At 37.2% G+C, this 13,115-nt stretch overlaps 2 protein-coding genes across 2 annotated transcripts in view; one reads left to right on the forward strand and one right to left on the reverse strand.

Annotated features, from left to right (window-relative positions):
• Positions 1 to 326: 326 nt before the first annotated feature.
• Positions 327 to 1,916, reverse strand: LOC127971771 (NADH dehydrogenase [ubiquinone] 1 subunit C1, mitochondrial). The gene is made up of 4 exons (XM_052574996.1): positions 1,750 to 1,916; positions 674 to 777; positions 517 to 589; positions 327 to 423 (listed from the first exon to the last, which is right to left on the reverse strand). The coding sequence occupies exons 1-3, from the start codon at positions 1,793 to 1,795 to the stop codon at positions 530 to 532; spliced, it is 210 nt and encodes a 69-aa protein (XP_052430956.1). The 5' UTR covers positions 1,796 to 1,916; the 3' UTR covers positions 327 to 423; positions 517 to 529.
• Positions 1,917 to 2,775: 859 nt separating this feature from the next.
• The window catches only part of LOC127971149 (N-alpha-acetyltransferase 15, NatA auxiliary subunit), a 10,935-nt gene continuing 595 nt past the window's right edge, over positions 2,776 to 13,115 (forward strand). The window contains exons 1-19 of the mRNA XM_052573977.1: positions 2,776 to 3,062; positions 5,023 to 5,107; positions 5,190 to 5,294; positions 5,832 to 5,989; positions 6,126 to 6,260; positions 6,370 to 6,523; positions 8,559 to 8,678; positions 8,759 to 8,854; positions 8,938 to 9,044; positions 9,135 to 9,207; positions 9,286 to 9,455; positions 9,581 to 9,733; positions 11,130 to 11,258; positions 11,480 to 11,693; positions 11,779 to 11,972; positions 12,056 to 12,164; positions 12,254 to 12,352; positions 12,431 to 12,574; positions 13,099 to 13,115. The exon at positions 13,099 to 13,115 is cut by the window's right edge and continues 81 nt beyond it. Coding sequence (XP_052429937.1) covers positions 3,009 to 3,062; positions 5,023 to 5,107; positions 5,190 to 5,294; positions 5,832 to 5,989; positions 6,126 to 6,260; positions 6,370 to 6,523; positions 8,559 to 8,678; positions 8,759 to 8,854; positions 8,938 to 9,044; positions 9,135 to 9,207; positions 9,286 to 9,455; positions 9,581 to 9,733; positions 11,130 to 11,258; positions 11,480 to 11,693; positions 11,779 to 11,972; positions 12,056 to 12,164; positions 12,254 to 12,352; positions 12,431 to 12,574; positions 13,099 to 13,115 — 2,316 coding nt within the window. The 5' untranslated portion in view covers positions 2,776 to 3,008. The remainder of the gene's footprint in view (positions 3,063 to 5,022; positions 5,108 to 5,189; positions 5,295 to 5,831; positions 5,990 to 6,125; positions 6,261 to 6,369; positions 6,524 to 8,558; positions 8,679 to 8,758; positions 8,855 to 8,937; positions 9,045 to 9,134; positions 9,208 to 9,285; positions 9,456 to 9,580; positions 9,734 to 11,129; positions 11,259 to 11,479; positions 11,694 to 11,778; positions 11,973 to 12,055; positions 12,165 to 12,253; positions 12,353 to 12,430; positions 12,575 to 13,098) is intronic.

Genomic DNA, 13,115 nt, shown 5'->3' on the forward strand with positions numbered 1-13,115 from the left:
CTGACATATAAAGCAATTGTAAGTCGCTTTGGATAAAACCGTCAGCTAAATTAATAAATGTAAATGTAAGCATCTTTTGTGTAAAATATCTTACTCAGGAGGAAAGTACTAAATAAAAAGTAACATGCAAAGAATTAAGAAAGAATTGACCATAGTTATTTACTTAATTAGCATACACAAAATTAAAAAATTATACTGCAATTGTTTTGCTTATAAACCATATCATTAGACTTAATTGAAGGGAAAAAGTTAAACCTTACATTTAACTTATATTTATATCTCTGTAACACCTTTGCTGGAGTCAAGAAAGAGTGACTAGAGGCAGGTTATATATACACATCTTTAATAAACATTATTGTACAAGCAGATGAACACTGGAACAGGAAAAACAGAAGATCCACAAAGCAAAGAGCAACTGCTGCCCTACAAAGGGGGAAAAATACACTATTACATCATTATCAGCATGGCATCACTTAACACTTAACGGATTAAAGAAATATTAATGGTTTTACTTACATGGCCTCATGAATTATTCTAACCCATTCCTTGTTTTGTACTCATGCAAATCAGTGCTGTGCTGTTTAAACAGCTGGTGGGGAAGAGAAAGTGCGTTTAGAAAAATCTAAAAAGTATGTTTGTGCATATGTTTGAGAGATCATCCAAAATGAGTTACCAATGCCCACAAGACTGCTGTGCTCCCAAATGCTAGTCCTACTCTCAGCATGTTTGGCTTGGAGGGGTCCGGTTTGGAAGCTATAAAGGAATTTCTGCTAACCACTAAAAGAAGAGAAAAAAAAAGCAATCCTTAAACATTTTATATTTTACACAATGTCTGGTTTATAGTATAGTTTTGGTACCTAACTTGTAACTTGCTAGTTTGTATATGAATTAGGGCTGCACAATTCATCTAATTTCTAATAGAGATTATAATTACAGACTTCACAATTACATAATCGTTCAAAGTGGCAATTAATCGTTAAACGTCCACCTATTTTATTCTGCGTGCTTAAGATGCATTTCCCCCCTACATGTTATCTTAAGAGTTTGTACCATTATTTTAATTTTAGTTTTAGTATAACATTATAATACCATTCATATTTTAACTTTTTTTTATGACTTGAAGAAACTTATCTGATGTATAGTTGAATTTGAGCCTTAATGTTATAGAAAGGTCTAAAAGTTTATCAGTTGGAGTGTTTTCAACTTATTTTCATATAAAAACACAACATGCAGTTGCATCAAACAATGGTATGAACATCATTCAATGTAAATTGTGTTAATCGTAATTAATAATCAATTGAAATTACAAATTCAAGGGAATAATAGACAATTGTGATTTTTGCCATAATTGTGCAGCCCTAATATGAATTGAGTTTATTAAGCAGCACTAACATAAAACAAACTGGTCGCAGTTTTCCGAATATTTAAAACGTTATTATTATGCACAATATTTTCATTTTGTAATACGCATTGATGTAACAATAAGATCCTTTGTTGTCATTCACAAACTGAAAATGGCAATTAAAACATAATATATGCATTATACACATTATTTATTTATTGCTTATATAAATAACTCATTATGCGATGGAACTAATGTATTGGCTGCTGTGTTGCTAGTCTTGCTAAGCTAAGCAAGGTCAGGCCACACTGCTTTGCTAACTTCCATAAGGCGAATAAAACAAATGTACCGAGGATCTGTACTATTACTATAATGTACGCCAGCATAATTTGCATTGTCGTACTCACTCCTATTGACAGTTGAAGTCCTCAAAAATAACCGACCAAGAGGCATTTTGACAGCGTTTCTCTCCCAGACCAAATGCGATCCTTGTTCGATTACTTTTCCTGGTTGCTGGCTCCTGTAATGGCTGACCTAGTTACAAGTAGAGTAATCGATCACAAACGAATGGTGTTTAATATGACTCGATAATACATTTAATAGACCTATCCACCTTTATTTCTTTCACATTCTGTGGTCATATCAATCCTACATTTTGAAACACACTCGAGTGTACATGACAACCGTTAATTTTTTTTTTTTTTAGTTTTGTTTTCTACCTTTTTTTTTCTTTATTGATAATGTTCTCCAAACAGGTGCTTTGGTCTTTTGTAATAAATTAATTTAATTTAGTTTTATTCCTAACAACAAAAAGGTGTAAGAGAAAAATATGTTTTATTTGAATGATACATTAAAAACAAATATGTCTATAACATCTAAAAATCCTTCTAATCTTTCATATCCACTCAAAAAAAAAAAATCATTGTTTACACAATATTTTTTTTAGGTTGAACAAAAATACAGGACTTATTAATATCTAAATGATATCTCCCTTTTAGCTGAATACATGCCATGTAAAATCACAACCTCTTTTGCTTCATTATTAAACATTATTATCCTCAAATACTCAAAGGTTTTGTCCAGTTTATATTATATCCTTTTTTTTTTTTTAGAATAGTAGCGTTTTCATCATAATAAATACATGTTTATTAGTACAATTGTGTTTGAGCACGGTTTCCACAAGCCTTAACAAATGTATTTTTGCTGAACCGTCAAACTCAGTAACAGCATACCATCAAAATATTATTGCCATCTAGTGACGGAAATGCATACGGCTTTACATGCATCATTCATTTTGCTTGGCCGTACCTTTATTGTAATTATAAGAAAATTGCCAGGGCAGCACTATCATTTCCTTTAATGATATGTATATTTTTCGTATAATTATGTATTTAATTTATAGTATATAAAAAAAAAAATCTGTCCCCGCCTCGGAAACGCCGCACACTCGGCGCATGCGCAGTTCACCGCTTGACCCGGGGAGAATCAGCGCCGCCATTTTGGTTCTGAAGGGGGGCCTGCTGTCACCACGTGAAGGCGAGAATCCCCAGACAGCGAAGTTCGGGGGCTTTTACGATACGGCAGACAATCCGGCCACAGGATCGAGGTTTCCGATTTATGATCAGAGCAAAGTCACGGTGATCAGTACTCGAGAAGAAGACGAAGCATGCCCTCGGTAATTCTGCCGCCGAAGGAGAACGCTCTCTTTAAGAGGATATTGGTAAGTTGGGGAAAATATATCTGCTAACGAACGCAGGGTTGTTAATAATAGAAAGCAAGCGTGTGTGAACCCCCTTCCTATTTTAGCCAGGATCTCTCTTCTGACCTCGAGAACCCTCCTAGGACTCTTTTGCAAGCTAACAAGAGCGCATTGGCATTGCTTTAATACTCGTAACATGACTATTAGCTCGCCCACGTTCTCGCACTTTGAGAGCAGATGAACACAGAGCAGCTAACTGCCTTAGAAAGTTAAGCACAAAGATCAGTGATTTGATAGCTGTGTGGATGGAATAAACATTAATCAATGCTGCAGAGTCGCTTTATAAAGTTGCAGCAGAAACATGTTGTTTGAGTCAAAACACGGTTGAATCGATTAGTCACCATACAAGAGAACACAATACAAGTTAATCAATTTAAAGCAACACCAACCTCAAAATAACAGCAGAGCACAAAACACACGAAGGCGGTGTTGTAAATAGCTATTAGTGTGATTTTTACACGTGTTGTGATTTATATACATCATTATTGACACTATAATTTGTACATGGACGCTACGCCACAAATCTGCACAAATCATACATTAACCAATCATTAAATGTTATTAAAAAATAGATAATGAAAATAGAAGCTTTAGTTCATGAATCATAATTTGTTAGTCATGTCAAGGGAGGGACATTATCATTCTGGAAAGTTTTTGATCGGACAAAAGTGGGTGTAGTGCAAGATGGCTCTATTAATATTAATAATATGGATATATTGTGTTGAATAAATACAGGGTTACTGAGATTTAATATCAGTTAAACTTCAAATTTGTCATCATATAGTAGCACACTAGCATATAATGTGTGTTTTATGCTGACACTAGCATGTCGGACATCTGCCTATACAAAATTTAGGCCTATGATCATGCTTTTTTTTGGGTCTAGGACACAGCTGGTAAAATACGTTTTCTGATATTGAAAAATTAGAAATCATTTTAAACGTCCAAATGATTAACTTTAGTTGTTATGGAAATCTTTGTGTTTTAAGTAGTAGTTTTTAGGTCATAGTGACTCAACAGTAACTTACCCAGTCATTGCTATTCATTAATAATGTGTATTAATGACCAGTCATGAAATGGTTGTTCTTACTGATTTTTGTTATTCCAGAATACAGAGTTAGAAATTCAAAGTCATCTGATGTTGGTTTATTTGTGTTTTCTGACATCTGTTTCTGTTCTGTCACAGGGAGGGAGCTTGAATTGCTCGAAGGCCTTATTGTGATTTAATTTCTTAGACTCACACATTACATTTCAATCATGAAAACAGTGCTAACCTCAGTGCCTAAAGATGTCTGTCCCTTAAACATGATTATGCCTGAGGGCATTCCTTCACATTACTGTTATGTTGATATTTGGCAGACAGCTCTCCCAGGATGTCCAAACTGTTGTGGTGACATGAGTAGATCGGAATCTGTTTGTAATCAACATCTCACCGTCATAGCCTTTTTTTTTTCTGAGCCTGCCATGGGTGTTTTTCCAGCATTGTGAACTACTTTAATAAGAGTTACATTAGCAAAGGCTGGAATACGCTACACATTTCGTGTAGTGTATTCCAGCCTTGGGCAGCAGATCTTTAAGGGGAACGTTTTGGCAGGAGGTGCGGCTTTCTTCTCTGATTCTTTTTTGGCATTGATATCTCTTGATTATCCAGCTCATGTTTTTGCAGGAGTGTGTGAACTCCTTTAGCCTTTGTGTGTTCTCTAAAGAGTCCCAAGGTGATTCACACTGGTATAACACACCTGATTTTGTAATAGGAATTGTTACGTTTGTCACACTTCCTTTCTGCATGGTTTTAAAGGTGCTTTGAGGTGTAAGGAAGATGTAAATCGCTAACCACACATCTTAACCATACTTTCATTTTGTCTAATGTGCAGTGAAAGTGTAATTATTAGCGTGCTTGTTTCCATTTTATGTCTTGCAGAGATGCTATGAACACAAGCAGTACAGAAATGGGCTCAAGTTTTGCAAACAGATCCTGTCCAACCAGAAGTTCGCCGAACATGGAGGTAAGACATTACTTCAGTTTCTCATCATTTTGATTCATTAAATCTGTTGCACGCACAATTATTTATTTTTTCCGTCTTGCAGAGACCCTTGCAATGAAAGGACTGACTCTGAACTGCTTGGGCCGAAAGGAAGAAGCGTATGACCTGGTGCGACGTGGCTTACGAAACGATCTGAAGAGTCATGTCTGTATCCTTAACACTTTTCCCACTGTCAGTGGATTCATAACAAAGCATTGTCAAAAGAAGTAATTTCTGTGCACATATTTATAATACTTGTAACCAACTGTTGGTGATTGACTTCCAGTTTAAGGTATTTTGTTTTTACTCTTATTTGTTCTTAGCTAGCTGGCAACAGATAATGTCTCGGCGTAATTTAATGAATAGGTGCAGTTACTACAACACGATAAATCAAAAGAAAACCAACATGGCCTAATCAAATTAATTAAATACATATGTTATTTTTTAAAACTATTCTATAAAAAAAAAAAAAGTTTTTTATTGTTCAATCACAAAATATTATATCAAAGTTATATTATATAATCACACAATTTTGGGCCAAATTGTGCAGCCCTACAAACAAGCACCGCAAACCTGAAGCTTTTTAAACTTCACATTTGAAATCGCAGTCACAATTTTGGTCGTAAAAGTAGACATTTGATTATTTTCCCACCAAATGGTACAGTCCTAGGTGCAGAGCTGTTTCCTGTCCTTAACTCTTCTTCAGGTTGGCACGTTTATGGTTTACTTCAGCGCTCAGATAAGAAGTATGACGAGGCCATCAAGTGCTACAGGAATGCTCTTAAATGGGACAAAGACAATCTGCAAATCCTCAGAGATCTCTCACTGCTGCAGATCCAAATGAGAGACCTGGAAGGTTACAGGGTAAGTTATTTTGAATGTAAGTGCTTCCATGTGTCAAGAAACTACAATGTTCCATGGAACACGCCAATAAAAATAGTTTCTTTCACTCAAATTGTTTTGGTCAGTATAGAATTGTAACACTTTCTCTCTCTCTCAGGAGACCAGGTACCAGTTACTGCAGTTGCGACCGGCTCAAAGAGCCTCCTGGATCGGTTATGCCATCGCATATCACCTTCTGGAAGATTATGAGATGGCAGCTAAGATCGTGGAGGAGTTCCGCAAAACGCAACAGGTATTTTTTTTTCACTGCTTCCTGTAAGTTGTCATCTCTACTGAGTTTATTTTTGCAGACAGTGTTTGTTTTTGGATGCCACTGAGCTTTTTTGTTGATTTGTGTTCAGACGTCTCCAGATAAAGTGGATTACGAGTACAGTGAGCTGTTGCTTTATCAGAATCAGCTGCTGAGGGAGGCCGGGCTAAACAAAGAAGCCCTCGATCACCTGACCAGCTATGAAAAACAGATATGTGACAAACTGGCTGTAGAGGAGACACGAGGTGTGTGTGTGTTTTGGTGCATATATATTGGTTATTGGCTGATAATAGAGGGTTTCTTTTTTTTTTATAGCTGATTTGAAGATTATCCGTGCATTCTCATTTATCTTTTTCTGCATTTACTTTAATTTGCTGTCATCTAATTCTCACTTATTTTATATTTAAAACAAACATTAACATAACACATTTAAATCTTTAGCAAATCTGAATGAATATTCATATTTTGATGCTGAACAATTTAATGTTATGATGCTGAAATTCACTAACCGCATTTAAATTAATGAATTATTGTATAATAGTTATTAGACTACAGATCAAATTTTGGGGTGGGTTAGATTTTAATAATATTTTTGAAAGCAGACTCTTTCCAAGGCTGCATTTACTAGGGCTGGACCAGAATATTTGATTATTCAAATGTTCGATCGGTGGGTTGGCATCTGATTTTCAATTTTGAGATTCGAATAATTATTATTATTATGTTTTGATTGCAAACCGTTCTCGGCCCAGAATTCTCGGCATGGTTAAAGAGCCGTGCTGTGCGTGACGTCACTGTTGTCTGGCTACCTGTTTCTCCATAGCTAGCTAAGCAGAAGCAAGCAATTTGATCAAACAGCCAAGTAAACAGCTACGCTATGTTCAATATAAACAAAAAATGTCTGCGACCGTTTGGTCTGTGGAGGAAACATTTGCGCTTATTGATATAATACCGGTTGCTGCCTTCTGTTTGTTTAATTTTTCACGTCAAGAGTAAATATCAGATAAGAAAAGGAGTCTAAAAAACAGAATTATCTGATCATCGTCTATATCTCTGTTTATATTACATGACGTATTGAACTCTAAAGAGTTCCATTATAAGCACCAGTGGAAAATGAAACCGTATCCGTGTTGACTGGTCCGGATCGGCTCGGAGTGGAACGGTTGAGCAGAGAGAACAGTTCAGCCCGATGGTAGAAAAGCAGCTTATGAATCACTCATGAATGAACGTCATGATTTAGTTCATCTGGAAGAGAAGACAAAAATGTTGAAGACCTCAGCTGTGTGGGAGAACTTTAAATTAAGTGAGAACAAGACAAAGGCAGTGTGCCAAATATGCGATTTAAGACTGGCCACCCACAAAAGCACATCAAGTCTGAAAAATCACTTGTTACCCTTGTAGTATATTATTGGTGTAAAAAAAAAAATAAAGCAACTTTTATCCTTCATGTTAATCAGTAATTTTATATAAGATAAAAACATACAGTAGCCCAGCATAATAATAATTTATATTAAAAGTATTATGTATCATTAGTGCAGTGTCTGTTCTCTGAGCATATAAGCCTTGCCTGTGTGAGGCGCGCCGCTTTTGGCTTGTGCTGTTCTGTAGTTTATTAAAAGTCTATTCATTTTAAAAGTGTTGCGTGTCCATATTGCACCAAAATGCGACACTGCTCTCTCTCTCTCGGGTCCGCAGCAATACCCCCGCCACGCGTGAAGTCGATTGGATGAATGGTTGACAACATAATATAAATGCAAAAAGAGACAAACACACAGAGATTCCAGCCTTTATTAGACAGAAGAATATGTTCAGCGACTCCCTCCGAAGCTTCGAATACTCGGTGTAGATCACTACCGAAGCTTCGTTGCTCCAAAAAATTGGTATTCGGACCAGCCCTAGCATTTACTGAAAAAAACATTTATTTGTATTAATGTTAAAACTTTTATGAGTATGTGGAAACTGATACATTTTTAGGATGAAATTGATAGATGAACAGAAAGTTTATAAGAACAGGATTCTTTTTGCATTAGAAATATTTTATTTATGTATAACATTATACATGTAATGACATTTTTCATGTATTATACATGTAATACCATGTGTCCTTGTATTCATTTCTTAAAAACAAAACAAAAGACTGACTCTAAACCTTTGACTTGAAATGTATTTTTGCTCTAAACAAAATAACAGAATTTGAATATTAATGTTATATCTCTGATTTTGTCATCATGAATTTGTTTATCGTCTGGTGTCAGTTTTTTTAAAAGCAACGTATGTTTGTAGGAGAGCTGCTTCTCAGGTTAGATCGGGCTGGTGAAGCTACGGAGGTCTACCACCGACTGCTGGAGAGAAACCCTGAGAACTGGAGCTACTATCAAGGGCTAGAGAAAGCGCTCAAACCAAGTAAATACACATTCTTCTGAACGCAGCAGATCTTGGCTGTTTACATTTCTGGAAGGCCCTTACTCTATGTCTGCTTTCAGAGAGTGTTGAGGAGAAGCAGAAAATCTATGAAGATGCCTGGGTTAAGTATCCTAAAGGTCTGGTGCCCAGACGACTTCCTCTCAACTTCCTCACAGGTCAGCGCCAGTCTTGTCAAATCAGTATATCTGTTATGCTTTCACAATGTGGCCGTGTGTATGACTGCATTTTGCTCTCGCAGGTGAGAAGTTTAGAGAGTGTTTGGATCGCTACCTGAGGATGAACTTCAGCAAAGGATGCCCACCTGTCTTTACCACACTGAAATCACTCTACCATCAAAAAGACAAGGTGAGATGGGGCAACATAACCAAGAAAATGTGTAGAAGTTGAACATATAAGAACAGACACCATTTTTTAACATGTTCCTGTCTTCTGCAGGTAGCAATTATTGAGGAATTAGTTGTGGGCTATGAAAAAAGTTTGAGAACTTGTAAAATGTTCAACCAAAAGGGTGAGTACATGTAAATGATTTTAATGATGGAAAGTGGTGCCAGGGGTTCTCACTGTGGACATGTTGCTGAATTTGTAGATGATGGGAAAACGGAGCCACCCACTACTTTACTGTGGGTTCAGTATTTCCTGGCCCAGCATTTCAACCATATCGGCAAACAGACGCTTGCCCTCGAATACATCAACGCAGCCATCGAAAGCACCCCCACCCTCATAGAGCTCTTCGTCATCAAGGCGAAGATATATAAGGTAAAGCACACTCACCTCGTTGAAACCGTTTGATGTAAAAGAAATGAGACACTTTTACATCGTTTCAACCATTCAGTAGAACAGGAGAGAGTGATGTTATTTTCCATGTCTCGTTCTCTTGATAGCATGCGGGTAACATCCGTGAAGCTGCTCGCTGGATGGATGAGGCCCAGGCTCTGGACACTGCTGACCGCTTCATCAACTCCAAGTGTGCCAAGTATTTGCTCAAGGCTGGACTTATCAAAGAGGCTGAAGAGATGTGTTCCAAGTTCACACGGGTTAGTATGGTGAAGGTCACATGCTTGTGAGAACGCACTTAAAATAACACCAGTTAATATGGGTTAAAGGGTATATAACGTACAGAGTTTCACCTAATCTCATGTTAATCTTGAGTACCTATAGAGTAGTACTGCATCCTTCATATATCCAAAAAGTTTTTTTTATCATATTTATAAAAGAAAGATACAGCTTTCCGATTGTCTCCGGAAACTCAAATGACCAAAACACACAAAACCCCTTGATACACTCCGTTGCTGCCCCGGAAAAACAAACTGCATCCACTGTTCATGTAACGCTGGGTTCTTGGGGAAGCTGAACATGGTAAACTTTCCCTCACATCACAAAATCACATGCTGCCGATGATTTTGAAGCGCATGTGTGTGTGCGGTCTTGCTCTCCTCTGGTCAGTGTGTGTGCGCGCGGGTGTGCTTTTCTGGGAGAAATACTCATATAAGGACTTCCGTTCTCGTCTACGTCATTAGATCCACGATCGAAAAAAAACTGCCGAAACTTACCAACCCGTAAGTAAGATTTTTGGCACAGAAATTCCCAGTCATTATTCTAAATTATTTTTAAAAACTTTGGCCATGTTTAGCATGAGAATCCATCTCTTTAACACTGTGAACAACTATGAATACACGAAACACCATTGTAACCCCCCCCCCCCTTTATATGTCAGATTTTTATTCAGTAAGAGTGCATTAAAATGATCAAAAGTAACAGTAAAGACTTGGATAATGTTGCAAAAGAGTTCCATTTTAAATTAAGAAGTGTTTTTGAGCACTAAAACAGCATATTGGCATGATTTCCGAAGATCATGTGACACTGAAGACTGGAGTAACTGCTGCTAAAAATTCACCTTTGCCATCACAGAAATAAACAACATTTATAAATATATTAAAAAAGAAAACAGTTGTAATATATGTAATGAATAATGAATAAATGCAGCCTTGATAGTCAGAAGAGACTTATTTAAAAAAAACAATTTCTAAATCTAGCTGTCCCTAAACTTTTGAATGGTAGTGTGTTGTTTTAGTTACTACATAAAGTCCTTTAAAAAAACAAATCTGTTCATTTGGAGGCATTGCCTCTGGCAGCTGTTCAGTTCCAGAAAACTGAAATAGTAAAATGTTGGTTAGCATTACGTTTTAGGAGCATTGAAAGCAGTACTATTTTTTTTAATCCTTTGAACCAAAAACCCTTTTTCAGTGCATTTTAGTGCAAAAACATACAATTTAACCAATAATTCACTTAAATTAACTGTAAATTAAATTTAGGACTTGCATGCCCTACAATTTCCATTATGACTTTTTAATCTCTCACACTAATGTTTCCAAGTGTGTTCATTATCAAAAACACATCAGTCTGAATGTATCCAATCTCTCTCACCTGCAGGAAGGAGCCTCTGCTGTAGAGAATCTGAATGAGATGCAGTGCATGTGGTTCCAGACGGAGTGTGCTCTGGCCTACAAGTCCTTGAACAAATATGGAGAGGCCCTGAAGAAGTGCCATGAAATTGAGAGGGTAAATCTTGCAGAATTAGATAATATGAGATGTTAATTTTAGCTGTAGTTAACAAACTGACATTAATAGCTCCATGCTAAATCTGCAGGTTGATACTGATTGCAATAGAATTGTTTTTGCCATGAATATAGCCATTGCTGCTGACATGGCATTAAATCATAAATCAATAAATACCTAATTGTCTGAAATGTCTCAAAACTTTCATCTTTTGTTGTTAACAGCATTTTGTGGAGATAACAGATGACCAGTTCGACTTCCACACATATTGTATGAGGAAGATGACGTTGCGTTCTTACGTCGATTTGCTCAATCTAGAGGACGTGTTGCGTATGCACCCTTTCTACTTCAAGGCAGCACGTACAGCCATCGAGATCTACCTCAGCCTTCATGATAACCCGCTCTCCGATGACAGCAAGGAGTCGCAAGCGGACAATGGTACAGTCATGCACACAAAACATATTCAAACTTTAGAGGTCCATCCTTGCCTTTTGGTAATGTAAAAAAAATTAATATTCTGTAGCCAACCTAACGGACAAGGAGCTGAAGAAATTGCGCAACAAACAGAGACGTGCCCAAAAGAAAGCCCAGTTAGAGGAGGAAAAGAAGAATGCTGAAAAAGAAAAACAGCTAAAGAACCAAAAGAAGAAAAAGGAAGAGGACGAGGAGGAGATTGGAGGACCTAAAGAGGAGCTCATACCAGAAAAGCTGGCGAAGGTGTGTGTTAACAAAGCCTTTTGTACTTCACAGGATTAAATATTTTGATTCTGTTCATCAGCATGTGCCGTTTCTGTCTGTAGGTTGAGAATCCTCTAGAAGAAGCGGTTAAGTTCCTGACTCCCCTCAAGAACTTAGTAAAGAATAAGATAGACACGCATCTGCTGGCCTTTGAGATCTACCTCAGGAAAGGTGAGCAGACTGATGAACTTGAACATGGTTATTTATAACGTTTCAGGATTGTGTGACTGAACACTCATAATGTGTGTTTGTGTTTGTAGAGAAGTATCTATTGATGCTGCAGTCGGTGAAGAGAGCTTACTCACTGGACCCCGATCACCCCTGGCTCCACCAGTGTTTGGTGCGATTCTTCAAAGGAGGTAGATAAAGGCACATATCGTTTCCTCACAAGGGACAAAAAAAGATACAGGAACAATAGGATCTGTGTCTGTTTTCAGTGTCGGACAGCAAGGACATGCCGGAGGCAATGCAGACGGTTCTGAAGCAGGAGATCACAAAACTGTTTGGCGAGAGCGACCCCAAGTCTTTCAACAAGAACTTCCTGAGCAAACATGCAAACTCAATACCACACAGAGTTGCAGGTACCCACTTTATGAACTTCTGAAAACCACTGTAGACTCTTCATAGAGTAGAGGAGATTGACAGTCGGACTGAGTCATGTTTGTCATTAAATTCTAAAGCCACCGTCGGCCAAACGTTTGTTCGCATTTTGCTTAAAGGTTCCATTCCATGCCCTTGTTTTCATTATGCAAGATCATTCATTATTTCATTATTTATTTTTATTTTAATAGTTATTTTTGCATAAAATATTACATCAAGAGAATAAAGGACTCCACCATTAAGGCTTTGGTAATATTTGAAGCAATTTAATCTCTAGAGGTCACAGTATTCATTTCAGAAAGGAGATCACTGTCTGCAGTGTCTTTGGTGATTGCTCAGTGACATTGCTGCTCATAAATTTGAACTACGCCAATGGCCACTTTCACTCAAGTGACCAGATATGAATGATTTCTGATGGCTTTGTTGCCCTGAAACCCTTAAGCATGAGTGTACCACTAAATTCCTTTAGATGTTCGTTTAGCATCTACCTCTTTGTTGTATGCAGCTGCTAAGATGATGGTC

This window comes from Carassius gibelio, chromosome B14, assembly GCF_023724105.1.
Source record: "Carassius gibelio isolate Cgi1373 ecotype wild population from Czech Republic chromosome B14, carGib1.2-hapl.c, whole genome shotgun sequence".
In the NCBI taxonomy this organism is placed as follows: domain Eukaryota; kingdom Metazoa; phylum Chordata; class Actinopteri; order Cypriniformes; family Cyprinidae; genus Carassius; species Carassius gibelio.

What these genes read in the sequence shown, in the direction of transcription:
- LOC127971771 (XM_052574996.1), bottom strand. Translation starts at nt 1,795, where the DNA reads ATGCCTCTTGGTCGGTTATTTTTGAGGACTTCAACTGTCAATAGGA. An exon ending in GACTTCAACTGTCAATAGGA is followed by an intron (nt 778 to 1,749) that starts GTGAGTACGACA and finishes CTCTTCTTTTAG; the next exon opens with TGGTTAGCAGAAATTCCTTT. An exon ending in CAGCAGTCTTGTGGGCATTG is followed by an intron (nt 590 to 673) that starts GTAACTCATTTT and finishes CTTCCCCACCAG; the next exon opens with CTGTTTAAACAGCACAGCAC.